At 35.6% G+C, this 25,537-nt stretch overlaps 3 protein-coding genes across 5 annotated transcripts; 1 reads left to right on the top strand and 2 right to left on the bottom strand.

Annotated features, from left to right (window-relative positions):
* Nucleotides 1–1,713: 1,713 nt before the first annotated feature.
* Nucleotides 1,714–6,264, top strand: LOC145005203 (phospholipase D gamma 1-like). Its single transcript, XM_078964259.1, has 11 exons — nt 1,714–1,964; nt 2,053–3,573; nt 3,655–3,771; nt 3,846–4,040; nt 4,132–4,377; nt 4,537–4,605; nt 4,685–4,832; nt 4,915–5,063; nt 5,144–5,314; nt 5,420–5,617; nt 5,812–6,264. The coding sequence occupies exons 2-11, from the start codon at nt 2,233–2,235 to the stop codon at nt 6,103–6,105; spliced, it is 2,928 nt and encodes a 975-aa protein (XP_078820385.1). The 5' UTR covers nt 1,714–1,964; nt 2,053–2,232; the 3' UTR covers nt 6,106–6,264.
* Nucleotides 6,265–6,838: 574 nt separating this feature from the next.
* Nucleotides 6,839–10,273, bottom strand: LOC145004764 (Pentatricopeptide repeat (PPR) superfamily protein). Its single transcript, XM_078963752.1, has 2 exons — nt 7,287–10,273; nt 6,839–7,173 (listed from the first exon to the last, which is right to left on the bottom strand). The coding sequence occupies exon 1, from the start codon at nt 10,168–10,170 to the stop codon at nt 7,471–7,473; it is 2,700 nt and encodes an 899-aa protein (XP_078819878.1). The 5' UTR covers nt 10,171–10,273; the 3' UTR covers nt 6,839–7,173; nt 7,287–7,470.
* Nucleotides 10,274–11,593: 1,320 nt separating this feature from the next.
* Nucleotides 11,594–15,137, bottom strand: MEE50 (ARM repeat superfamily protein). 3 transcript variants are annotated; one of them, XM_078964325.1, is made up of 5 exons: nt 14,885–15,137; nt 14,625–14,678; nt 14,015–14,143; nt 12,648–13,301; nt 11,594–12,553 (listed from the first exon to the last, which is right to left on the bottom strand). In XM_078964325.1, exons 4-5 carry the CDS (start codon nt 13,252–13,254, stop codon nt 11,718–11,720), a joined length of 1,443 nt encoding a protein of 480 aa, XP_078820451.1. In that variant the 5' UTR covers nt 13,255–13,301; nt 14,015–14,143; nt 14,625–14,678; nt 14,885–15,137; the 3' UTR covers nt 11,594–11,717. The 3 variants fall into 3 exon arrangements, with proteins under 3 accessions (XP_078820451.1, XP_078820452.1, XP_078820454.1); XM_078964326.1 differs by lacking the exon at nt 14,625–14,678; XM_078964328.1 differs by lacking the exons at nt 14,015–14,143; nt 14,625–14,678.
* Between the last annotated feature and the right edge of the window lie 10,400 nt (nt 15,138–25,537).

Raw genomic sequence — 25,537 nt, 5'->3', positions numbered from 1 at the left:
CCTCTTCTTATTTAGAGTCATCCTCTTCATTTCAAATTAAATTGTCCATAAGATTATCAAACAGCTCATTAAATTGTTCATAATCATTAGCAGGGGTTGTTGTAGCAGCGTTGATCAACAGTTGTAGCATACTGAACACCATTCATCTCATCACCAACATTATCAAGATTTGAAGTACTTGGCTTGTAGCATCCTTGATCAGCAGTTGTAGCATCCTGAACACTAGTCATCTCATCCCCAATATTATCCATAACACATGTTATAGCATCCTGATCAACAATCTCTTCCTTTAATTCATTAATATCATCTAAATTAAGTCGCTTGCTACAAGAACCTTCACATGTTTTAGAGTTCCCAACTCTACCCCTTCTATACTCTAGTAAGAAAGCATCAATATCACCCCCAAAGTATCAAAGACATATACTCACCAATAGGCTCATCATTAACATGTTTCATATTTCTCAATGGAGATTCCACATGAACTTCAGCCTCTTAATCATCATTTTCAAGTAATTCCACAATCACAAATTTACCCTTTGCATTTGGAGACATGAAGTAAGTCAATAAATTTGTCTTCCTATGTTCTGTGTACACCTCGATCAACTTGTTATGTGGAATGTATTTAGATAAAGTGATAACATCCTGATCATTCCTTAAAGCTCTTAAGACCAAATTGAAAGTCGTCATTAGGTATCTTAAAATGGTAATATCTCACAGGGGAGTTTGAGACATCAACTACTTCAGTCATCTGTGGGTCTGGGTAACCTAAGTCAAGCATTATGGCATCAAGTTCGTGTACTGAGAACTCATTTATGTCTACATAATCAATATAACACACTTCACCTCCAATGTACTTTATATCAGGTAATTTAGTAAACTTCCCACTGTGATGTAGCTTAATACTAAACCATGTCGGTTAACCCGCTACAAAGTCAAATTTTTGCATGAATACAAAGTCAAAATTATGCGTTTTGAGTCTAAAAATCAAGGGGAAAATGCTTTATAGGAAGTTAAAAAAAAAAAAAAAAAAAAAAGAACAACTTACCATACATGGATGATACGTCCAAAACTTCGTTTTTTGGTCTGACCTGCCACATTACATACACCATCTCGACTTTAACGTATGAAGTACCTTCTCTTTGTTGCTTCAATTAGGGTTTTGGATAAGAAAATAGGGTATTTTACAGGTTCTAATGGAGCAGAAGGAAGAGTAGGGCAGGTGAGGAGTTGACGTGTCTTTGGGATCATAAATGAGAAGGTAAAAGATTATAGTATTTGTTGACATTCCATCTGCAAAAATGTTCCCTAAAACTTGAAAAGACAGAAATACCCTCACGTTGGAGGCACGTGATGGGGTTAACAACAACATTTTAACGGGAGTTAAGTCGGGTGACAATTTCCACATACAAATTAAGCCAAAAGGATCATGAAACCAAAAAAATCGAGGTTTGGACCAAACCTCGGAAAATATACATACCATAGGGACCATTTTTGCAATTGTCATATATATATATATATATATATATATATATATATATATATATATATATATATATATATATATATATATATATATATATTAAACAAACAAAAAATGTAAATGATAAGTTTTTGAAAATAAAAATTTGTCATTTTTCTTTTTTGTTACAAGGTGGTAAAGATATTCAAACATTTGAAATACCGTTAGGAGTTTAGGACTTGGGAGTTAGAATACTGACGGATTAGGATCTTCCCTCATAATTTCAAAATTTTGAAACAATTGCGCGAAACCAACCCGATTTCCACAGGTTAGCTACATGTCTCCACGTATACCCAAAACAAAAACGAAATTTCTAACAAAAATGGTGAAGATTTTGCGTTATAATCGCAGTTATTTCACCTGGGTCCTCTTTTTCCCCAATTTTCCTTCCCCATTTTTTTCTTCCAATCTGTTCTCGTCCCCATCAAGATCTTCGAAATTACAGGTATATCTCTGTTCTTTTTTGTATGCGTCTTTTGAATTTCTCAAAATTTATTTGATTCTATCGTTTTTATTTACCTTATCATATCTAGAAATCCCAATTTCGAAACCCATATTTTTCAATCCGTGGGTAGCTTTGAAGATTGAACATGATTACAGATGCAGATGAACCTTCAATTCGAAATCCCTTTCGTTATTGTGATCTCTTACGATTGCAATAACACATGATGAAGTGAAGAACCCTAATCGAATGTTTGCGTATGCGTTATTGAATGGAAAACAATAACAACCAGTATTTATATGACCCTAATTTTGCCCCATTTCCATCCACTTTCAATCAACCTCCATATCCTCCTCAAAATTCAGCTCCATATCCTCCATACCCTTATCCATATCCTTACCAATCACAACCACCACCACCTGCCGGAGCACCACCACCACTATACCCTCCTCAACCCTATCCATATCGGTACCCGGCATACCCATACCCTTTCCCTGCACCATCACCAACACTGGAAACTCAAGTAAACAGCCAAGAAAGTGGTGGCAGTGGGTCTACTGCCACCACTAACCCCCCTTATGAAGATGACAACAACTTGATAAATCAAAATCCATATGAGAATGAACCACCTTTAAACCACCCGGGGCATCATCACAGTGCTTCTTATCCAAGTGCTGGAGCCCCAAATCTCACCGGGTCCCTCGATTCCTCCCAATGTCTTGCCGTACAACAAACCGCTTCACTAGATTTAGCAAGCAATCAAAATTACCAAATCGTCCCCTTCGCTGCAACTCCTAAAAAGGCTCTAAAAGTCCTTCTCCTACATGGAAACCTTGATATTCTTGTCCACGAGGCGAAAAACCTTCCAAACATGGATGTGTTTCATAAAGCAATGGGGACAAGTGACCCTTATGTCTCCATTGCTATAACAAGTGCAGTTGTTGGAAGAACATATGTTCTTACAAACGTTGAAAACCCGATTTGGAATCAAAGATTTAATGTCCCTGTTGCACATCACACTGCTGAAATCCATTTCCTTGTGAAAGATAAGGATGTTATGGGGTCACAGCTTATAGGAGCTGTTGCAATAGCTGTTGAACATATATATTCGGGATCAAAAATCGAAGGTTTTTTCCCTTTAATCAACGCAAACGGAAGACCTTGTAAGAATGGAGCTGGTTTAGCACTCACAATGCAGTATTTCCCAATGGCAAGATTGTCTTTTTACAACTTTGGAGTTGGAGTGGGACCTCAATATATGGGTGTTCCCGGGACTTATTTTCCTTTGAGGAGAGGAGGGAGGGTTACTCTGTATCAAGATGCACATGTCCCAAATACAACCCTCCCTGATATCAAGCTAAGTGAAGATGTGGATTATGTTCATGGGACTTGTTGGATGGATATATTTGATGCAATTACTAATGCACAACGTCTTGTTTACATAACGGGTTGGTCTGTGTGGCATAAAGTGAGATTAGTGCGCGAAGAAGAGGAGGAATCACCATCGACTCCTTTAGGAGAACTTTTGAAAGCAAAAGCACAAGAAGGTGTTAGGGTTTTGCTGCTTGTTTGGGATGATCCTACTTCAAGAAACATTATGGGCTACCAAACAGTAAGTTAGTTATTCACTTGATTGATTCTTGAAATGAAGAATAATTTGAGGAAATCGGTATATGACTTTTAGTATGTGTAGGATGGATTAATGGCTACACATGATGAAGAAACAAGGCGATTTTTCAAACATTCTTCAGTGCAAGTCTTGCTTTGTCCTCGAATGGCTGGAAAAAAGCATGGCTGGATGAAGAAGAAGGTTATATATTTATTTTTTTTTAAATCGAGGTTTTGAATTTGATAAAAGATACTAAAAGGTGTATTTTTTTATAGAAAGTTGGAACGATATATACACATCATCAGAAAACCGTGATTGTAGATACAGATGCTGGAAATGGTAAAAGAAGAATTATATCTTTTATTGGAGGACTTGACCTTTGTAATGGGCGATATGATACTCCACAACATCCCATATTCAGGACTTTAACAACTCTTCATTCAGATGACTATCATAATCCAACTTTCACAGTAAATATTTCAAATTCAATTACACGTTTGTTTGTTTTTAAGGGATGTTTTAAAACATAATGCAAAGTAAAAAATAAATAAATAATGACAGGGGAGTGTTACTGGTTGTCCAAGAGAACCATGGCATGATTTGCATAGTAAAATCGATGGGCCCGCAGCGTATGACATCATGACAAACTTTGAGGAAAGATGGATAAAGGCTTCAAAGCCTCGGGGTATTAAAAAACTTAAGGCTACATCTGATGCTTTGTTGAAATTGGAAAAGTTTCCTGAAATTTTGGGTGCAAATGATGAACCTTGCCTTAGTGATGAAGACCCTGAAGGGTGGCATGTACAGGTAATAATAATTACCAAAAAACCATCTTTCTTGAAATTTTGCTAAAAAGAACAAGAATAGTAGATGTGGATATATGAAAATGCTTCTAACAAAATGACATTTTCTGACATGTAAACAAGAAAAACGAAAAAGACAGAATTTTTATTTTGATTGATGCAGATTTTCCGTTCGATTGATTCAAACTCTGTTAAAGGATTCCCAAAGGATCCACATGTAGCTACAGCCAAGGTGATGAGATTTGAACAAACATTTTGTTAAACGGATTATTTTTTCTATAGATGATTAATAAATAAAGTTATTTGAACAGAATTTGGTTTGTGGAAAGAATGTGATGATTGATATGAGCATACATTCTGCATACATAAAAGCCATTCGTTCTGCACAACATTTCATCTATATTGAAAATCAATATTTTATTGGATCTTCATACAACTGGAAGTCTTACAGAGAGTTGGGTAAGGAACATTTGTTTGTAAACTGATATTATTTAATAAATATGAAGTTTAATGGAGTATTTGATTGATTATATATGATTAGGTGCCAATAATTTGATTCCAATGGAGATTGCACTTAAGGTTGCTAGTAAAATCAGAGCACAAGAAAGATTTGCTGTGTATATTGTGATCCCGATGTGGCCAGAGGGTGTCCCCACGGGGTCCGCAACTCAAAGGATTTTATTTTGGCAGGTAACAAATACAACGCAATATTTGTTCACTGCTGCTATATTTTTCAAAGTAAAATGTAAAGTAAGCAAATTAATTTGCAGAATAAAACAATGCAAATGATGTATCAAATTATCTACAAGGCTTTGGTGGAGGTTGGTCTTGAAGAGGCGTTTTCACCGCAAGATTATTTAAATTTCTTTTGTCTTGGAAACCGTGAGGCCTTGAGCCCGACTGATAGTTCGCATAGCCATTCCCCTGATAATACTCCTCAGGTTAACATTCATTGGTTTTGAGAAAAATAACAATGTTTCTATTTATGGAAAGTTATTATTTATGTATATATATATATATATATATATTTTTATTTTTATTTTTAGGGACTTGCCCGAAAGGGACGGAGGTTCATGATCTATGTTCATTCGAAAGGAATGATAGTGGATGACGAGTTTGTGCTTTTAGGCTCTGCAAACATAAATCAACGCTCTATGGAGGGTACTCGAGACACTGAAATTGCAATGGGAGCTTATCAACCTCATCATACTTGGGCTAAAAACCTCACGGATCCACGTGGACAGGTAAAACATGACATGACAGTTGTACTGTGTTTGCGACTGAAACTGACAGTTTGTATTGTGTTTGACATGCTCAAAGTGATATGATATGCCATGATAGTTTGTATTGTGTTTGACGTGCATTTGACTAGGACTGACATGATAGGTTGGAGTGAGACTGATATACTGATATTTTAGAATTTTGATGGATTTTGAAGGTTCACGGATACAGAATGTCACTATGGGCGGAACATCTTGGGACGGTTCGAGAGTGTTTTGAAAAACCGGAGTCAATTGAATGTGTAAGACAGGTTAGGTCAATGGCTGAGGCCAACTGGAAACAGTTTGCAGGAGATGAGATATGTGAAATAAATGGCCATCTTATGAAGTATCCTGTGGAGGTTGTTCGAAGTGGCAAAGTCAAATCTCTTCCTGGATTCGAGAACTTTCCGGATGTAGGAGGTCAAATAATTGGCTCCTTCCTCGGGATTCAAGAGAATTTGACTATTTGATTCATGTTGTAAAGATTATTAGGGTTCTTGAATCCGTCCCCCCCCCCCACTTTTTTTTTTTTATCAAAGGTTTGTGTTGTTAAAAGGATAAATTCTAGTGTTGCAATATTTGACATCAATATATGTATAAATATGAAAATGACCGGTTTTTTCCTCTTATGATTCGATATTATACTCTTAAAATTTAAATCATGTATTATCATTACATATCTTATATCAAAATGTCTTATAATCACCCAAAGGAAAAATCATTAGTAAGAAAAAATTATAATTATTTTTTTCTAATTCTGGGCATGCACCATGTATTTGGATCTTATACTATAATGAAAAAAATAAGTTGTGATTATATAAATATGTAATGTGAATTTTAAGTTTTAAGTCTAGGTATTTATTATCATGACAAATCTTTTATCAAAACGTGCAATTAACCGAAAAGAATATTTATATTAGAAAACATTTACAAGTGTTTTCTCATTGCATGAGTGTGCAATATGCAGTATGTTTTTCACCTTATATAGTAATGACAAAGAACGTTTTAACTTTGTAAAAAGAATAAAATTACAATATTGTTTAATGTATATAAAAAAAAAAAAAAAAAAAAAAAAATCGCTAAATCTATTTCTGTTGAAACCCAATAATGGAAAATTTGGCTAAGTACCAGTTTAAGGCACAAAGTTTTTATTGTTTTGTAAGTCATAACATATATCAGTAACAACTTTGTTTCCTCATAACATCAATCAAATCATTTCAATCCAATTATCATCAAAATAACGAAGTTCATGCAGCAATCTGGTAGAATTGCACTACAAATGCAAGAGATCTATTTCCAATCTACTTGCTGGAAAAATGCTACGTTTTGTGTTAAATTTTATACATCTTATATAAAATTAATTTCATAAAAGACAAAGCAAATCTACAATCAGATTAAATGTTTAAATGATTCCCATTTCAATTCACAAAATTATGTATAGCCAGCCGCATCTTAACTAACAAACTCTAACCTCAAAAATCTTTGTCAATATTGGAACAAAGAAACCAGGTTTCCCATGTTCACCGATTTACCTTCATCTGCAATAAAAATAACAACTTCGCTACATAAATAACCACTCTTTTAACATAAAAAGAGTTTTCTGATTCTTTTTTAACAGCATTAGAACAAAAGTTAACAAACAACTTGTTACCTGAAAATGGACAAGCTTTAAAGAATGATCGGATAAACCATGAACCTTCAATCTCCATTGTGTGGGTCCCACTCCCACTCCCACTCCATTTCTTCTTACAAACAAAAAAGAACCTTAGATCATATTTTCTTCCCCAAAGATCCCAATATGATGATCTTATTGTAAGTATTTATATCTAACTTATTTAAACACCCATTTGGTCAACTAACATTTGATAAGTATATCGATTAAGATGACAACCCTTCTCCTCCATAACACCCACAAGCTCAAAATACCTTTTAACCAAACCTCGTTTAAGCAACCCATCAAGAAGAATTGTCCAAACAACTTCATCCGAATTATACCCATCAAGCAAACCACAAAACACTTCCTTACCCTTTTCATGCTTTCCTTCCTCATATAACCCACAAATAAGCAGCTTATACGACTCTAAATCTACCAAAATCCCGTTTTCAACCATGTTGTTCACTAAACTCAATGCTTTATCAAACATTTTTAAGTAGCACGAACAATTCACCAAAGACGTGTATATACTTTCATTTGGAGAAATCCCGTTTGTCAACATATGATTCACCAACTTTAAAGATTCTTCAAACCGCCTTTCTTTACACAACCCCTTGGTCAACGCATCGAAAGTGTTGACTTTTAATTCACAACCCTGTTTGACCATTTCCGAAAACAGCTCGATTGCATCGTCGAATTCCATTATCTTCCACACGGTGTTCACCGGAATGGCATTGTCGATTCCGGTGTTTGACTTGTAGTTTTTCCTCAAAAGATGCTTCAAGATTATCGCGTATGTATGTTGAGAAGGCTCACATCCGGCATCCATCATACGTTTTAAGAAATCAAAACCACGGTTTATCTGTCCTACATGGCAACACGCATCGATGAAAACCGTATATGTGGCGGTGTCTGGTTTGACACCTTTTTGAATCATTTCATTCATCATATCTTCTGCTTCTTTTATCATTCCTTGAGTACAATATGCAAGTATAAAAGAAGTGTATGTACAAACATCGGGCTTCAATCCGGAAGCACCCAATTGGTTGAACAGCTTATGGGCTTCAAAAAAATCGAAACTTTTTAACAAATGTTCGATAAAGATTGTGTAAGTAGTGATTTCCACTTCAAACCCTATCTTGATCATCTTCCCGATTAACATTAAAGCTTCTTGAATCGTATCTTCTTTACATAATCCATGAATCAGTACATTATACGTCCAAGAATTCGGTGAGAAATCATTGGTCAACATTTCTTTAAACAAACCCATGCTAAGATCCGCCTTCCCAGTTTGGAAATACCCGTTTATAAGAGTCGTGTAGGTAACTTCATTTACTTTTATGCCCTTTTCTTTAAGCAACAAATGAGCTTCTTCTACACTCCCTCGTTTACATAAAGCCTCTATTAGAGCACTGTAGGTCCATTCATCAGGAAGAACACCATTGTCTTTCATCAAACCAATCAACCGATAGGCACTATCAACATGATTATGCTTACATTGTCCATTGATTAGCAAGTTGTAGGTGATAATAGTAGGTGAAAGTTTCATCTTCATCATCTTATCAAGCAATGCCATTGCCTTGTGAATGTTATCACCTTTACAATACCCACCAATCAACCCGTTGTATGTCCGGACATTTGGTTTTAACCTTTTCTTTTCCATTCTTTTAAGCATCTCGAATGCACTCTCGACCTTTCCTTCCTTACAAAACCCATCAATCAAAGCATTATATGTCACAACAGTACCCTCCACTCCTTTAGCTTCCATTCCATATAATAACTTTCGTGCTTCATTCAACTTTTTCTCTTTACACATGGCATCTATGAGAACAGTGTAAGTATGGGCATTCGGCTCACAACTTTTCTCACTCATTTTGCTATATAAAGCCCATGCTTCTGCTGTTCTACCTGACTTACTTAATGCAGAAATCAAAACAGTAAATGTACGGACTGTAGGGAAGCAATTATCATCTCCCATTCGGTGAAATAACTTCAGAGCTTCGTCAATACGATTTTCTTCACAAAATCCATGAATTAAATTGGTATAAGAAACCTCGTTTCTGCAACACCCTTTCTTAGGCATTACATCGAACACCTTGTGTGCGCTATCGACATCTTTATTCCTGCAATGGCCTAGAATCAAGGATGTATAAGTATGAGTATCAGGACTAAGCCCTGCTTGAGCAATCTTGGTAACATACAGGCCAGCTGCATCAACTTTCCCCAATTTACAGTATCCGTTCACCATGGAATTATAAGTGTATATATTCGGCATGATTTCATTATCTAACATCTCTAGAAACACATATTTCATATCGTCAATCATCGAAAACCTTGATAAACACATTAACAATGTATTATAACATCTAATACTGAGTTTAAATTTGCATTCAGAATCTTCATCGTCATCAGCATTCATTTTTCTCAGAAACCCCAAAACAAACCTCGCATCGTCGTCCGTTTCGCAAGCCTTCACCATCGAAATCCGGATCTTTTCAGCCACATTTAAAAATCGATTCTTGATCAGTATCGTAAGCAGTGATGCAAAAGACTCAACACTAGGTCTAAAATTAGATCTCTGTGACAAGATATTGAAAAATGAAAGAGCTGTTTGTGGCTTCAAGTTAGGGTTATCGTTGAAAAGAGAGGTGATATGTGATGGGGAAATCGATGGGATTAGGGTTTTGAGACGTGGGTTTTTCTGCCAATTGGGTAGCGAGAGGAGAGAGAGTAAATGAGATGCGGAATCTTCTCCCGTTTCTTCAATGGGTGAAGAAGGAGGCACAGAGTAATGGAGGAGAAATGAAGAGAAATATTTGAATTTGTTGATGAAGTGATCTGGGGCTTGTTGTTGGAGGATGCATGTTGATCGTATCATCATCCATGTAACGATTAAGTTCGAGTTACCAATCCATTTGAGGGCGAGATGTGTCTGCACATTGGCTGCAGCGGAAGGGAAGAAAGACGCAAGGTAGGGGGAATTGGAATCTTGAAAGGTTTGTGGGCTTTGTAAATCTTAATGAGTTGGGCACACATTAATCATCACCTCATGGGCCTATGAAGTATTTCAGCCTTTCACAATATATATTATCTAAATGTTATCTTTAAAGCCGGAATTTTAACTAAAAAACTAAACATTGCATAATACTAATTTGCAAAATCATGAGTTATTGTCTTATTGATGAGGAAGCTTTAGGATGCTAAGTTAACTACCTAAAAAATCAACTCAATTACTTATCAACGAACTTGTATTAGTTATTTATATACAATGTTGAAAGGTGAAATATATTTGTCAGTTTTCCATATACATATCGTAATCGAAAGATGATTGTCTAGGTATATACGGATATACAAATTACCATGTTAATGTCTTTTAGAACATGTTTATATATAAAATCTAACTAGATGCTAGAAGATTTACATGGAAGCGAGATAGCATCAACGTTAAGATGATATTTTAATTAATGAAAAAGCATGTCTAATGTCAAAACTTGTTTTACTATTTTATACTTTTTTTTGCCAAAAGAAAAGAATACACTTGAACATCATCGATATGTTTTGGAACCGGTTTGAGGACTCCCTGAAAGATCAATTTGTTCCTTGCGTTCGACATACAAAGCAAAGTGAAGATTATCAAGCAAACTAGTTTTGCCTTTTTATTGTCTGGGAGGTTAGCCAACAGTGCCAAATATAGTTGATGCATATCATAGTGAGTATTACGTAAAATATGAAAACGTAATTTATAACGACATAAAGGGAAAAAAAAGAAAAACAAAAACAAAATTTACATCAATATAAAAGAAAATGGGTTTTCAAACCGAAAACATGTCATGTTTGAATAATATATTCGGATTTATACCACTTGAAAGTTGAACTAAAATTGTATATAAATAAATAAATAAAAATCTAAGAGAGTTATAAAAAAGCGTTTGTGCCAATTTGTAAAAATAATTTGCAAGATGGCCCAAAGTTGTAAAAACCGAAAGCTGAAGGGGTACATGGTCGCATCCCTGAGTGGGTTATTCCAGAACCAGTTTATTTACCCACGAAAAAAAAAAAAGGAATAGAGGGGATGCGAAACCTGGTCACAAAGTCACGCTCAAACCATCAAGCTACGTAACATTTACGTTCAAATCTCCTATTTAAACACTAAAATAAGTTGTACGTCACATTTTGGTAATTGTATAGCTTATATTATGTGAGCATTAATAATGAATTTTTATTTATTGAGAGCACTATTTTAGTTGTTTGTTTTGTTTAGAAGGGTAATAAAAAGTTTGAACACTAGTTCTACCACTTCTACGTAACAAAATACATATATATTTTTCTCATTTGCATTTGTAATTATAAAAAATGTAAAGACATCACTAGGAAAATAGTCGAACAAACATAAACACAAAGACAATGTTGTGTAAGAAGGGGGGAGCTTCAAGCCATGTTTACAAGCTTTGCACGTCGAGTGAGTTGATCGACATCGACCCGCAAGCCAAGATTAGACAGCTCCGGTAAGTTAACCGACCCTTGGATTTCCAACTCACTAACCACCCTTTGATTCTCTACATTCCCTTCCAACAAATTCCTCACACCCCAAATACCCCACTCCCTCAAAAACGGGTTTTCATCATCCGTGACACAATGCTGCAACATCAAAAGTATCCCATTCTTCTCCCTCACCTCATCTTGAACTCGCTTCCTCCCATACGCACAATTCCCAATAACCGCAATAATATCACTACGAAATCCCTTATAAGGGCATATTTTACCCGAATGAGTTTTTGTTTCTTCATTCTCATCATGTTTGATTGTTTTTCTTATTATTGAAGGAGGTTCAAGTTCACGAAGCAAATCGAGCAATGTTTCGATAAACCCTAATGAAAGCAACGGATCGACCATATCCACATGACCCGGGTCAAATGCACAAATGTCTCTCAATATGCAGAGAGAGTATCCAAGGGCATCGATGTCATTTGAGCCGGTTGGGAGACCGGATTTTGGGCGTGAAGCATAATCAACAACACCTAAACTGGTTTTTAGGATCTTGAAAATATCTAAAGCGAAAAACTTTGATAGTGTAATATGCTCGAGTTGCTCGTTTATCAATTCGGATAGGATGCTTAACAAAAAGGATTGTTCTTGTGTGAAGGTATTTGTAGTTTCAATAGAAGGATGAGGATATTGTAAGTTTGAGAAGATGGGTGTGAAGTAAGATTCTTCAATGCATGTTCTTGAAAGAATTAGCTTCACCCAATCTTCTCCAAACCCCACTGGTGCACATAAAAATAAAACGAGTTAAAAGTCAAACTCAAGAAATTGAGAAAACTAAAACAAATTCAAAGGAATAAGAATCAAGAAACATACCTTCAGATGCAGTTCTTATAATTTCAACAAGAAGAGGCAAAACACGATCCGAACACAACTTGTCAAGCAGTTCATGGTTCTCTTCAACACAAGCATAGATGATCATACACAAAGGGTCACAGGTTTCTTTTCTTCTAATCTTTGCAATCTCAAGAAACTTCAAAGTATAAATATGGTTCCATATAACAAGTTGATGTTCCTCTCCAGCCAATGAAACATTTGCTACAACTTGTAATCCCATTCGAATAAGCCCATGATTTGAATCGTTAACAATTTCCTTACAACTGATTATATTCGAAACAATATCAACTCCATTTTGTTCGATAAATGAATTCTGATTTCGTAATTCTCCAGCACATAGGTTTCTGATGAGTTTAAGAGCCAATAAAAGTGTGTCGCCTGAAGAAGGGTATGATAGTAATTTACAGAGTTGAAGGGTTGGGTTGAGCATATTCTTGGAAGCAAGATCAGATCGACCCTCTTTTGTTCTAGCCAATTCTATTAGATTCTCCAAAGCTTTGTTTAGTGTTGATGAATTGGTAGCAGAAAAGAAAGGTTGAAGGATGCTTTCTGGTATAGATTCCTCCAATGAAATTGCAGAATCCATTTTGAAATCCAATAAAAGAAGCACAAATAATCACTCGTTTGATTTGCCTACAAAGATGAATGCAACATAGTTGATCAAATAGAAAGCTCATAATCGTTGCACTAGTTTTATGGCGCATAAACTCCTTGTATATGTAAAATGACCAAAAAGGGCATATGCTTATATATTGTGGATTATTTCTTATTTTACATATATTACTTTATCTTCAATTGAATCATTAATAATAATCTTTTTGAAAAATACTTACATTTACAACATCACAATTTATTAACTTCAATAATTATTTCGATAATTTTTTATATTCATGCACATTCATCTTTAACAACAAATGTTCATGATCATAAACTTCTTGCAAAGCCACAGAACCAAATGCAATCCCAAAATGATAACAATTGCCAATAGTTCCTTCAATATTTCCACCACTATAAGGTAACAGTTCATAAAAGAGTGTTCAATGAAAGATTTGAGTAGAATCATACTTTAGCATCAGTGAAAGCATGAAGTGGCTATAGGAAACAACACAAAGCCTTCTACAACAGTAGAGAACTTTAAACTATAAAGAATAGAGCAGCAGCAATGAGTACCGAGAAACCAAAAATCTAGACACTTCTCTCAGGCATTTTATCAAACAGTTTGTGTGCCTTCTTGCAATGATTCTTTAAGAGAGTAGTACCACAAAAGGAAAATCAAATTGGTTCAGCAACAGGTACTAAATTACTTTAGCAATTGGTACTAAAAACAATAATTTGAAACTACTTACTAGTAAGTTTGATGAGATTCTAGATGTCGAATTCAGAAGCTTTGGGAGGCGTAATGGAATACAAAACAAGACGATGAGCAGGTTTCCCGCTTTGCTGTGCATCTCCCTTCTAGTCTTGATTTTTTACCCCTGAAATAGATTTTGTTACGGTTCGATGAAGAAGATGGAGTCGATGGTGAAGAACAGATGACGAGAAACAGCGCTAATGGAGAAGGACAAGCCAAGTCGATGGACCCTATTGATTACAGGTTAAAATTGGGCAATTTCATCAAATGACAAAAGGAAGTGGGTGCGAAAGCCTTTCAGTTAGGAGCTGTTTGGAAACATTTGCCAATTTTCATATAATTCATATGCATAACTCGTAAAAGAATTCCTTTTCAAATATTACTCACAGTCATACTCATACAATCCAATTAGCTGATAAGTTTTTGCTATTTCTTCATTCCAACAACTAACAAAAACATAAGGGCAAATCTATCCCAATTGAAACTCAAACTGAAGTAGTCCCAGGTTATCCAAACAAAACAAATGAAGAGATAAAAAAAAGACTTTTTGAAAAAGAATTGTGGGTATATCTCAGCAACACCAAAGAAACATTGTAAAATCTTACAATTGATAATGCCAAAGCTTGGTGTTCCTCATTGCTGACTTCTGAAGCATATGTCTATAACAGATTTCAATAAATAACAAAGATCATTCACGTCTTCTCTTAACAAATTACAGTTGCTCACAATCAAAGAATTAGCATAAAAATAGATTTTTAGGGTACACAATCGACACTAGCGTCTGATAACCGATTTTTAGGGTTCGAATTTGATAACAATTTCAGAATAACCGATTTTTAGGGCAAGAAAGAAAAACAAACGTTACCTAGAACCATTCCAGAATAACCGACGAAGGAGCAAGGGTGGAGATCGACGCTGTCAGAGCTTAGCGTCGGAGGTCGTAGCTTAGAAAGGTGACGATGAGGGTGGCGGTGCTACTGTACGAGGTCGATGATGGGAGGAAGTCGGTCGCGCTGAAGTCGGTCGGAGGTGGGAGGAGACCAGAATATCAACTGAAAGGTTGGTGTGGTTTTGAAGGAAGTGAGCTTACAAGGGCAAAGGGCAAAAGAGGGAACGCGCGTCTCTCATTTTTATTCAGATACTCGGTATAACTTGTAAAGTTTAAGGTACGACAAAATTGCAAAAATGGTCCCTGTTGTTGTCAAATTTATGCAGTTTTGGTACAAAAAAGTTTAGTGGTGCATTAATAGTCCAATTTTGGATACTTTATATGGTTTTTGTCCCTATGGTTGGCATTTATATGTAGTTTTGGTCTATACTCCACCTGAAATGACAAATCTGCCCTTAAATAATTTTATTTTTAATTTAATTTAATTTCTTTTCTAATTATTCTAATTAAAAAAAGAAAAAAAAAACAAACCACCCCTCTCATCCCTTCTCTCTCTCTCTCTCTCTCTCTCTCTCTCTCTCTCTCTCTCTCTCTCTCTTTTTCCTGTTATTATGTTCTTCATCCCCATGACCCATATCCTTGTTCCCAAACTAAAATCGTTTTGATTAGTACATAAATATGAATGATATTTTGCCAATTTTGGATTTGCAATTTGTTTACGAATCGGAAGCAACCCCTTCTTCTCCATATTCAAATCTCCACAGAACCCACCACCTGTCTTCATCAATCTTTCTCAAACCTTAACCCTAGCAATAACGGCTCTCTCCGTTCCTGATAATCGAAGACCCACATGCCTCTCTCCACCTCCTGCTTATACAAAACCTCCTACCCCTAACAAACTCCCATGACAATGGATTGTGACCTAGATGTAAATTCAAGCGACTTTGCCTACTTACCACCACCTTTTCGTCTTCTCTGGTAGCTCTAGATGTTCGTTTCCAGATCTGCAAACGAGAGCAACATACTTGATTTGTTCTTTAAACATATCGATCTACATATTTAAACTCGAGGAATAAGAGGGAGGTGATAAAACCCTTCAAATCAAATTCGTCTTTTTTTAAACCATCGATCATCTGGTGCTTTAGGTTTTCTGGGAGGGAGAGGCAGTTGGAAGAAATCCGATGAACAATGGTTTGGTGGTCAGTGGTGAAAGATCGTCTCGTTAAGGAAGAAAAGTTGAGGGTGGGGGGGGGGGGGTGGAGGTGGTTGTCGACGAATAGTGATGGAGAACGGCGATGGTGGTAAATGATGATGGCATCATCTTCTGTGATGGTGGTGGTAACGGCTAAAAACCCAATTCATTGAAAGATCGTTATGGCAGTATTTGGGTGGGGACAACTCCGATCAGAAGAGTGGTGTCGGTGGGTAAATTTCATTGAGGTCTGAGGAAAGAAAGATGGTGGCGGACGGTGGTAACTGTTGGTGGTTGCAGTCGGTGGTGGTGATGATGGCATCCATTAGGGGTGATATATTTTTTGTATGTGTGTGTGTGTTTGAGAGAGAAAAGACAAATAAAATATAAAATAAATATAAATTAAATTAATTTATGTATTTCAGCATCAAAAAAATGAAAAATGTAAATTATAAGGGCGTAATCGTCTTTTTAAGTGTGTAGGGACCAAAAACAATAAAAAGATCAAAAATTGGACTAGTGGTGCACCAAGGTATCGTTTTGGACCAAAATCGCATAAATTTGCCAAGCACAGGGACCATTTTTGCAATTTTGTCTTAAGGTACTGTTTGTTTTGTTGTGAGTTAAAAGGCTACTAAAATTAGCTGAAATCTAAATAAAATGATTTTTTTAAACTTCAAAATGATTTTTTAATATTTTTATGATTTTATTATAAATAATTAACGAATCTAGATCAACTTTTATGTATTATTGTATAAAAAATAAAAATGGTGTTAATTAATATAAATATTTGATAAAAAACAACAACTTTAGTTGCAAAATTATAACTAAACATTATACTTAGTGATTAAAGAATTTGATATATAAATCGATGTAAATAAACTTTGAATTTTTCAATTAAATCCATTAAAAACGTACCATAAATATTTTCTCGAGAAATTGACGATACTGTATTAGATAATGTTTTACAAAATTTAACAAAAAATATATAAGAATATATTATGATTTTTTTTTATATTTATATAAACAACTTCAACGACTATTATTGTAATAAATCTATATTTATAAATTTGTCAAAAATACCATGTTTGTATCGTCGAACGTTTTTTTTTTAAGTTTTGTAATTTTTTTTCAAATTGTTTATCATTAATATAGTTGGAAAAAAATATAAATTAAAAAAAAACTTTATATATATATATATATATATATATATATATATATATATGTGTGTGTGTGTGTGTGTGTGTGTGTGTTTTTAGGCTAGAAGATGTTAGAAGACTCTGGTCCACATCTGCGCCAAGAAGAGGGCGCGCATACATTTTTAGGTATTCAGTCTTCAAAAAAACAAACAGTCTGCGAAGGCTAATGTCTGCGCGTGGTCTGCGCGGCGCAGACAGAAGAGGCCATGCAGATCTGCAGACAAACAACAAACATTATCTAAGTGGCTTTTAAAAAATGAAGAGGCTTTTATTCATAGCTAACCAAACAGAATCTGAAAAATTAAGAGGTTACCTCTTAATTTTACCATTAAGAGGCTATCAAACAGCCCCTTACTCGGAAGGGTTTTGAGGAAAGTTGGTTGAGGATGTGTTCTTCATCAGCACATTTCTGAGGAACCGTTCTTCAGTTAACCATAACAAAAATTGAAATATTTATGATTTTTTCTAAAAGTATATATTTTGAATAATCTTGTTAAATATATTTTGAAGTAATTAGTTATTAATCAAATCGAATATTAAATTCCTATAAGATGAATGTAGCACTTTAATTCTAGTAATATCGATTAAATAATTATTATGTAATTTTAAATCAAAGAAATAAACCATGATAAAAATCGGGATTTCATTAGTCGGAGAACAGTTTCTCAGATGTGTGCTGATGATGAGGAACTATACAACAAACTTTTTTTTGTTTTCCCCCTGCCACATCAATTCTTCGTTACTATTCACATTTCTCAGAAGGTAAAAGGCTTTCTTAGAGGGCTCTGAGAATCCCTTGGTCATTCTATAAAACTCAAATTTTTATGGTCAAAATGTTCAAACACCCCATTCCCTTTGGTCATTTATGAAATTTCTCTTCCGGTTATTCAAAACATGGTTTTCTTTTTTATCAGTTTGGTGACTGGTTTTTTATTTGGGTAAAAAGTAAACCGAAAAAATCGATATTTTTACTTTGTTGAAAGAGTTTGGTTTTCCGTTTCTAGGGTTGCTTTTTGGGATTCCGGTTTTAATCCATGGGTTCATTAAGAAACGTTTTCCAAATTTCTAAATAAACTAAGATTGCCAAGTCATTCGATGGAATGCAAACTCAAACTTAGATTTTGCATAAATACTAATATACATTGCAAAGTCATTCAGTGGATTTCATGTTTCGAGTTCTTAGTCTTAATATAAGTTTCTAATTGCATAAATAATACACCTAATGGGTCTATTTTGGTTTCATAAGTTTCTAATTGCATAAATAAATACTCATACATCCAGTGAACACCCTTTTTGAAAAGATTTAAAGCTTTTTTACTGCTTACATCAACAATCCTTAGTTTATGTATATACGTGAGTTGCCCTTGGTGCCAAACTTGCTAGTACGGGCTTCATGGTGTTTGATTGCGATAATAACATATCACAATCTTTTTCGTTGTAAATTTCCAACATGGAGACCTAATAAATAACGGATTAGCTTCGGTTGTTAGTAGAAACAGGATATGTTAAGTTGTATTGTGTTTGTTGTAAATACTAGATTGGACAAAGACTGTGTTGGAACAAGAACTGTAATTTTTTGTTACCGCCCAAAAAGGTGAATGCCACGTTAGGCCTCTGGTATACAAAGGATGAGCTTTTTAACCGAAAAAATTGTTAGGGTCGAAGTCTTGTTGTAAAGAGTCGAAGTGTGTATTGTGTTTCGTATGTAAGTGTGTATTGTGAACCGAAACAAAACCAGTTAGTGGTATTTATTCCAGTTTTAGGTTCTTAATTTACGACTTATTTGGTTTCAATTTTTCTGGTTACGTGACAGTGTTCAGGTTCCGAACACCTTAGATAACACACATTTTATTAGAACCGAACAAGAATCGGAACCGATTAGTGGTATTTGGTCCGGTTTCGGTTCTTAGTTTACGACTTACTTAATTTTTGTTTTTTCAATTCTATCCTGGTTTACATGCCTACGGCAACACAAATGTGATAGGGTGTCATGTGACTTCCACATCATCACACTTAAACCACACTAATGCACCACTATAAGATACTTACAACTCCACATCATTATCTCTCTCTTATTTTATTATTATTAAAAATAAATAAATATATGTTTTATTTAATTAAAAGGTGGAGAGAGATAGAGTCGAGCCCCGCTCGGTACACAGATTTGTTATTCTTAGGCCCCACCTGACATCGGACCCCGTGCACTATACACATACAATATATATCACATAATCACACTAACACATATAATGATCATAAAATAATAGCATACATTTCAGTCATCGGGCCTCGCCCAACATCGAGCCTCACTCAGTAAACATAGCAACGCATAACACAAGCAAGGTCCGCGCATACACTTATCATCCTAACATAAAAAATAAGGGTCGGTATTGGTGCCTTAGACTCGCTAAACCTAGTGAGGAAACTCACCTCGACTGCTGGATCTCATAGAAAATCCCTGGTTGCTGGACCGATGAATCTCTGAGCTATCAATACAAAATAACTCCCAATTAACATTTGGGTTCCAACCCATATCCAACAATCCATAATTAAGGTAAAAAGACCATTTTACCCCTTAACTAGTTTGGTCCAAGACTAAGTCCCAAACTCTCCATCTAAAAGGCTTAAAACCAACTAATCATCTAAGGCTCATTTATGACCCAGTCTTCCAAATTGGGCCCAAACCCATACATGGTCCTTACCCTAAAGCCTAATAAATTTTCCTAGTCTAAAACACTTGCACTCATATGGCCCAATAAGAACTCAAACACCCAAGTCCAAACTCGAAGCCCAAAATGCAAAAACCTATCTGACTGAGTACGCGGGGCGTACTCAACTATACGCTAAGTGTACACGCTATATGGCTTGTACATCGTGCATACAGACTTGTACACCCAACATACTCACCCATTAAGCTAAAGTCCTCCTTAAGCACTTAATGCTTAAGTCCAGAAGTCCAAACCACAAATTTGAATCCTAATAAGTGTCTAGAACCATAAAGTCACTGACTTGGTGACTTTGCATGACTTTACATGTCCTAAAAGGACTCAACTTCAAGATATAACACTCTACTTTCACTAAATAGACACAAACTCATTCATGGGTGATTCTAAACCCTAAAGGTGCCAACTTTATGGAATTTGAACCTCGGAAACACCAAGAGTGGCAACTCAAAGCTCCTAGAGTGGTATCAAACCACTAGATCTCATTCATGGGGCCAAAAAGGGACCAAAACTCATATATATATATATATATATATATATATATATATATATATATATATAAGATTTAAGCCATTTAATGAACAAGTTCATAGCATTTTACCTAAAACAAGCTGGAAATGCAGTAGAGAATCAGGATCTACAAGCTCTTCCTTGATCAACAATCTTGCACCAAGATTCTATTTCTTGATTATGGACTAAAACACACCAAAATGGACACTCTAAGCTCAAAATACAAAGGAGAGGTTTTTGGTTTTGAATATGAGGCTATGAGGCTATGAGGTCAAAGGATGCTGAGAAATGAGGGTTTCATGAGCCATAAATGTGTTTATATAGTGTCCGACCCTAAAATTAGGGTTTTCATTAAATCACATGTATGCCCCGCGTACATGGATGTACGCCCCGCATACGTTTCCGGAATCCCATCATGGCCTCGCATGAGTACGCTAAGTGTACCATGTTCTACGCCCCGCATACCCGCTTCACAGCTTGTACGCTAAGCGTATCGTGTGGTACGCCCCACGTACTACACAAGGGGCAAAATGAAACTTATTAATACACAAGGGGCAATAGTGAAACATACCAGGATTCAAGTGTTACATTTTTTGAGTTAGGTATGAACCATTAGAGGCGTGCCATTTGTGACGCTTGCTCTCAAGGCTTCAACAACACAAAGATTTGTATTGTTATTATTATATAACAATCAAGGTATCATTCACCTAACCCTTATTGTGTATTTCGAAAATTATGCTAGTATGCTAGAGTTTTCCATTTTGTTGTTCAAGTTGCATGTTCAATTAGAGAAAACATAGATCAATTATTTAGGGTCGCATGCACACATAGGGTTTATATGTTTTGCATGATACCCATAAGTGGTATCAGAGCATAGGTTTAGTTTTCTATTGAATTGATACAATTGTTAAACCTGAACAAGGAAAAGCAAACATAATCATCATTTTGTTTCGCCAACACGATGTGGTGTTCTTCCACCACGACGTGTTGACCTGTGAAATTGTCCCAACACGGTGTGGTGATTGTTTAGCATAGTGTGTTTGACTATTAGATCCACAAAATTCAGCTTTAAAGATATCTCATGAATTGATTGGGATATCTACCTTAAATAATGTTTTAAATAAGTAAAACTGAATGATTTTCTAAGTAATTGGATATCCTTATCTTGAATGCATAATTAGTTTGTTTTTAATTTTTTTTTTCTAACTTTCAATATTTAAAATATAAACCTTAGTATTTTGAAAAGTTTAAAATTCATCCTTATGGATCTTATTATTAAGTGATTAATTAAAATACAATCGATAAATCCATAAAATGGTTTAAATTTAATTTAATTAAAAGTTTAATTTACTAAAAGATTAAACCCTTGCAATTTTAAAATGTTTTAAAATTCACATTATATATATATATATATATATATATATATATATATATATATAATTAAAAGTTTAATATATATGATACATATAAGAAAAGTCAGTCTAACCGTTAGTACGCTTCATTCACGAAGTCGATCTATAAGGGGGAATAAGGAAATTGTCTTTAAAATGGTTGTTGAATGGGTGTCCACTCTCACTCACCGCTTCCTTGATTGGTGGAGGATTGTTAGTCGACGGGTTTAATATGACAAATTAATTCTCATTAATAAGTATAATGCAATATAAAGTAACCAAACTATTTTCTAAAATCTCACTCTTAGTTACTTTATGAAAAATGTGAATTTGTATGTTAGTCCATGAAATTGCACATTCCTAATTGAAGGGACATTGGTTGTGAATCTGCTCTAACTACCTAAAAGATCTCAGAGATGGTAAAGTCAAGTCGTGTGACTCTACTTTAGGTACATCCATTATCTAACTCCATTATTTTAACAAATTCCTATTCGAAGATTCTTAATACATGATGTGATGATAACATTTTGATGTTTTGTAGGATCTATGAGAAAGAAGGAAGCTTAAGAAGAGTAAGATGAATATGATTGTGAGAAATGGATTTCGGTCACATGATTCAATGATCATATTTTGGGAAGCTACTATTGGATTAGATGTCTAAGCACATAACTATAATTGGTATGTACTTGACCCGATAGTAGCATGGTCCTTTTGGGTTGCCTTGACCATAGCAACTTAAACGGATGAATTATGGAGAAAGAGGTTAATTGTGATTTATACGTTTCATGCTTTGGATAATTTTATTGCATGTATATGTAACACCCGTAAAATTCATGCCAAATTTAAACTTTTCAAAAACATTTAAAATACCAATAGTTATTACAAAAAGGTTTCCAAAAAAGTTTCATATCAGAGTTCCCAGAAACCATAATAATAAATCGAGGAAAGTGTACGGTCACGCCTTCGCCTTACCGCGGTCATCCGCCAAACCTGAAACAATAAACGATAAATGTAAACTCGAAGGCTTAGTGAGTTAGCCCCAAAATACCAACCTCATTCAACCATAAATGTATCATATAACAAACATAGAAAAACCATGCATCACGAGTCTACAGAGTGATTGGTCCGCCCGTACCGGGCCTTCAGTCCACCTAGTCCACTCTCTGAGTCTATAGTATGACTGGACCTCCCGTACCGGCCTTCAGTCTATCTGGCCCACTCTCCGAGCCTCAGCACGTCTGGACCGCCCTCGCGGCGACTTCAGCCTATCTGGACCGCTCGCCGGGCCTTCGACCTGACTATGTGCCCTCCCGGGTCTGCAGTCTATTCGATCTACCCAGGGTATGTTGGCCTACAGCACAAAGCAAGACCCGCCTCAACCCAACCCTAATCAAACAACCATGTACACATAAACAAATAATCACAGAGCAATCCATGTATAACAAACCGATCTAACAGATCATATAGCATAGCAACATCCTATCCAGGATACCGACCTAACATGTCACTAACATAGTATCATCCTATATGCCAGGATACCGACCTAAACCAGGTCACTAACATAATACCGTCCTAATTACCAGGATGCCAATCTAACAGATCAATAAGCATATCAAGCCAATACAAGTATACAATCCGAGAAAGGGCCGACGTTGGTGCCTTAGACCCTGTTGATAAAGTGAGGATAACTCACCTTGAAATGTCGATTTGAACTGAAGAATCAGATTCCCGAACCGCCATCTCACCGACAATCCCGAACTATCCCAAATAGTGAATAAGAAGTCAATAAACGGGAATAGAAATTTTGACCAAGAATTCCTTATAACAGTAGCCCAATTTGCCTTTCCTCTAATTTGGGCCAAGGCCCAATACCAAATCCATGATCCTCAAGTCCATATGTGAAAAGGCCCATCATTGGCCCAATTTACCAAATTGGGCCCAACTTCCTAATTGTACCTAACTCCAAGATCCAATGACAAGACTCGGCCAAAAACACTACATCCATAAAGTCCAACAAAGGCCTAAGTCCAACTAGTTCTTAAACAGCCCAAAACTCAAAGCCCAAAAATCAAAAGTCCAACAGAGGACGTACGCTGGGTGTACTCCAATTCATGTTGACTGGAAAACGGGACCATTGACTCGGTACGCGGGGCGTACTTCTACCTACACGGGGCGTACGCGCGTCTGCACTAAAACTCTCCTAAGTGCTTAATAGCTTAAGCACTTAAGCCCATATTTCAGATCCAGAGACCAAAGGTGCCTAGAACCCATAAAGTCTCGAACTTTATCACTTGGTACGTTCATAAAGCTCTTAATCTAAGGTCTTAATCCATTAAGACCTTCCTAATACATGCATAGGACACCTTAAGTCACTGGGGCCTCATTTTTAACACTCATAGCCCCTTCAAGAGCCTGAAAGGATAACTCATCTCATCCAAATCATGTCATGCACCATTTTGGGACTTTTTGTGACAAGAATGCTTCCATAAAGCTAGAATGGCTAGATCTATATCTTACAAGCATAAAGTTTGAAGCTTTTTACCTTATGGAGCTTCTAGAGTGCAACACAACTTCAAATCTACAAGCAAATCTCCTACTTCAACTCTTTGCTGTGATGGCTTCACCTTCAAGAGTCCAAAAGCCCCACCAATTCACTCTCACTCACAAGAACTAGGGTTGGGATGTTTTTGGAAGATGAGGCTGAAAATGATGAGATAAAATGAGCCATAAGGATGTTTATATAGCCCCCAACCCGAGTTATAAGGGTTTCCTCCTTATATGAGTACGCCCAACATACACAAGTGTACGCCCAGCGTACTAGGGTGCACCTAGTATGCTCTGTGTACGCTTATGTACGCGCATCGTACTCCTCCTAGTCCCAAAATTACAACTTAGCCCTTAGGCTTTCCATGGCTTAACCCTTCCATCCCCAGGGACTAAAATGACAAATTCAAGGATGTTACAGTATAACTTGATAAAACCTATATCCAAAGTATTAGGGCTGTATGTGCACCATATGGATGTTATAGTGCTTAAAACCCATCAGCCACTACTTAGGAGTTATGATAATTTAATAGATTGCTTAGGAAATGTCTAGAAACATAGTTTTCATTTTATGCATTATAAGGACAAGTTCCAAATTTTTCGTTTATTATTAATAAAAGTGAAATTTTGATTTATCTAGTTCGTTTACTTTATATTTCCTTACAATGGCATTTACGAAAGTGTTGGTTACGTTTCTGTTATTGGCAATATTAATTGTGGATTTGATTCTTGTTGTTTGATATGTGTAAATGACATAATTAAATAAGTGATAAAGAATTCTCATCACGCAAGTATCAACTGGATAGAAAATTGGAGTCATGCAATTCGAATTGTGTGATGCATAAGAATATTGGTCATTGAAAGATTATGACTAATTCATTGATCATTGTTCATGTGAGTCAAAGTACATATTGATATGGACTATTAAGACGCACCACAAAGGATGATAACTTTATTCGTCATTATTTACTAATGCTTCAATAAATACGGTTGTGTTTATAAGATTAAGCATGATTCTGATACTTTGAAAAGTTTGAAAGAATAGCAGAACAAATAAGAAGAATCTATTA

The sequence above is a fragment of the Lactuca saligna genome, chromosome 7 (assembly GCF_052625555.1).
Source record: "Lactuca saligna cultivar CGN05327 chromosome 7, ASM5262555v1, whole genome shotgun sequence".
In the NCBI taxonomy this organism is placed as follows: Eukaryota; Viridiplantae; Streptophyta; class Magnoliopsida; order Asterales; family Asteraceae; genus Lactuca; species Lactuca saligna.
This window is presented reverse-complemented; position numbering and strand designations above follow the sequence as displayed.

Coding starts and splice junctions, on each gene's coding strand:
- LOC145005203 (XM_078964259.1), top strand. CDS start 2,233: ATGGAAAACAATAACAACCAGTATTTATATGACCCTAATTTTGCCCCA. Junction 3,574..3,654: donor ACATTATGGGCTACCAAACA/GTAAGTTAGTTA, acceptor TAGTATGTGTAG/GATGGATTAATGGCTACACA. Junction 4,378..4,536: donor CTGAAGGGTGGCATGTACAG/GTAATAATAATT, acceptor TGATTGATGCAG/ATTTTCCGTTCGATTGATTC.
- LOC145004764 (XM_078963752.1), bottom strand. CDS start 10,170: ATGATGATACGATCAACATGCATCCTCCAACAACAAGCCCCAGATCAC.
- MEE50 (XM_078964325.1), bottom strand. CDS start 13,254: ATGGATTCTGCAATTTCATTGGAGGAATCTATACCAGAAAGCATCCTT. Junction 12,554..12,647: donor TATAAGAACTGCATCTGAAG/GTATGTTTCTTG, acceptor TATGTGCACCAG/TGGGGTTTGGAGAAGATTGG.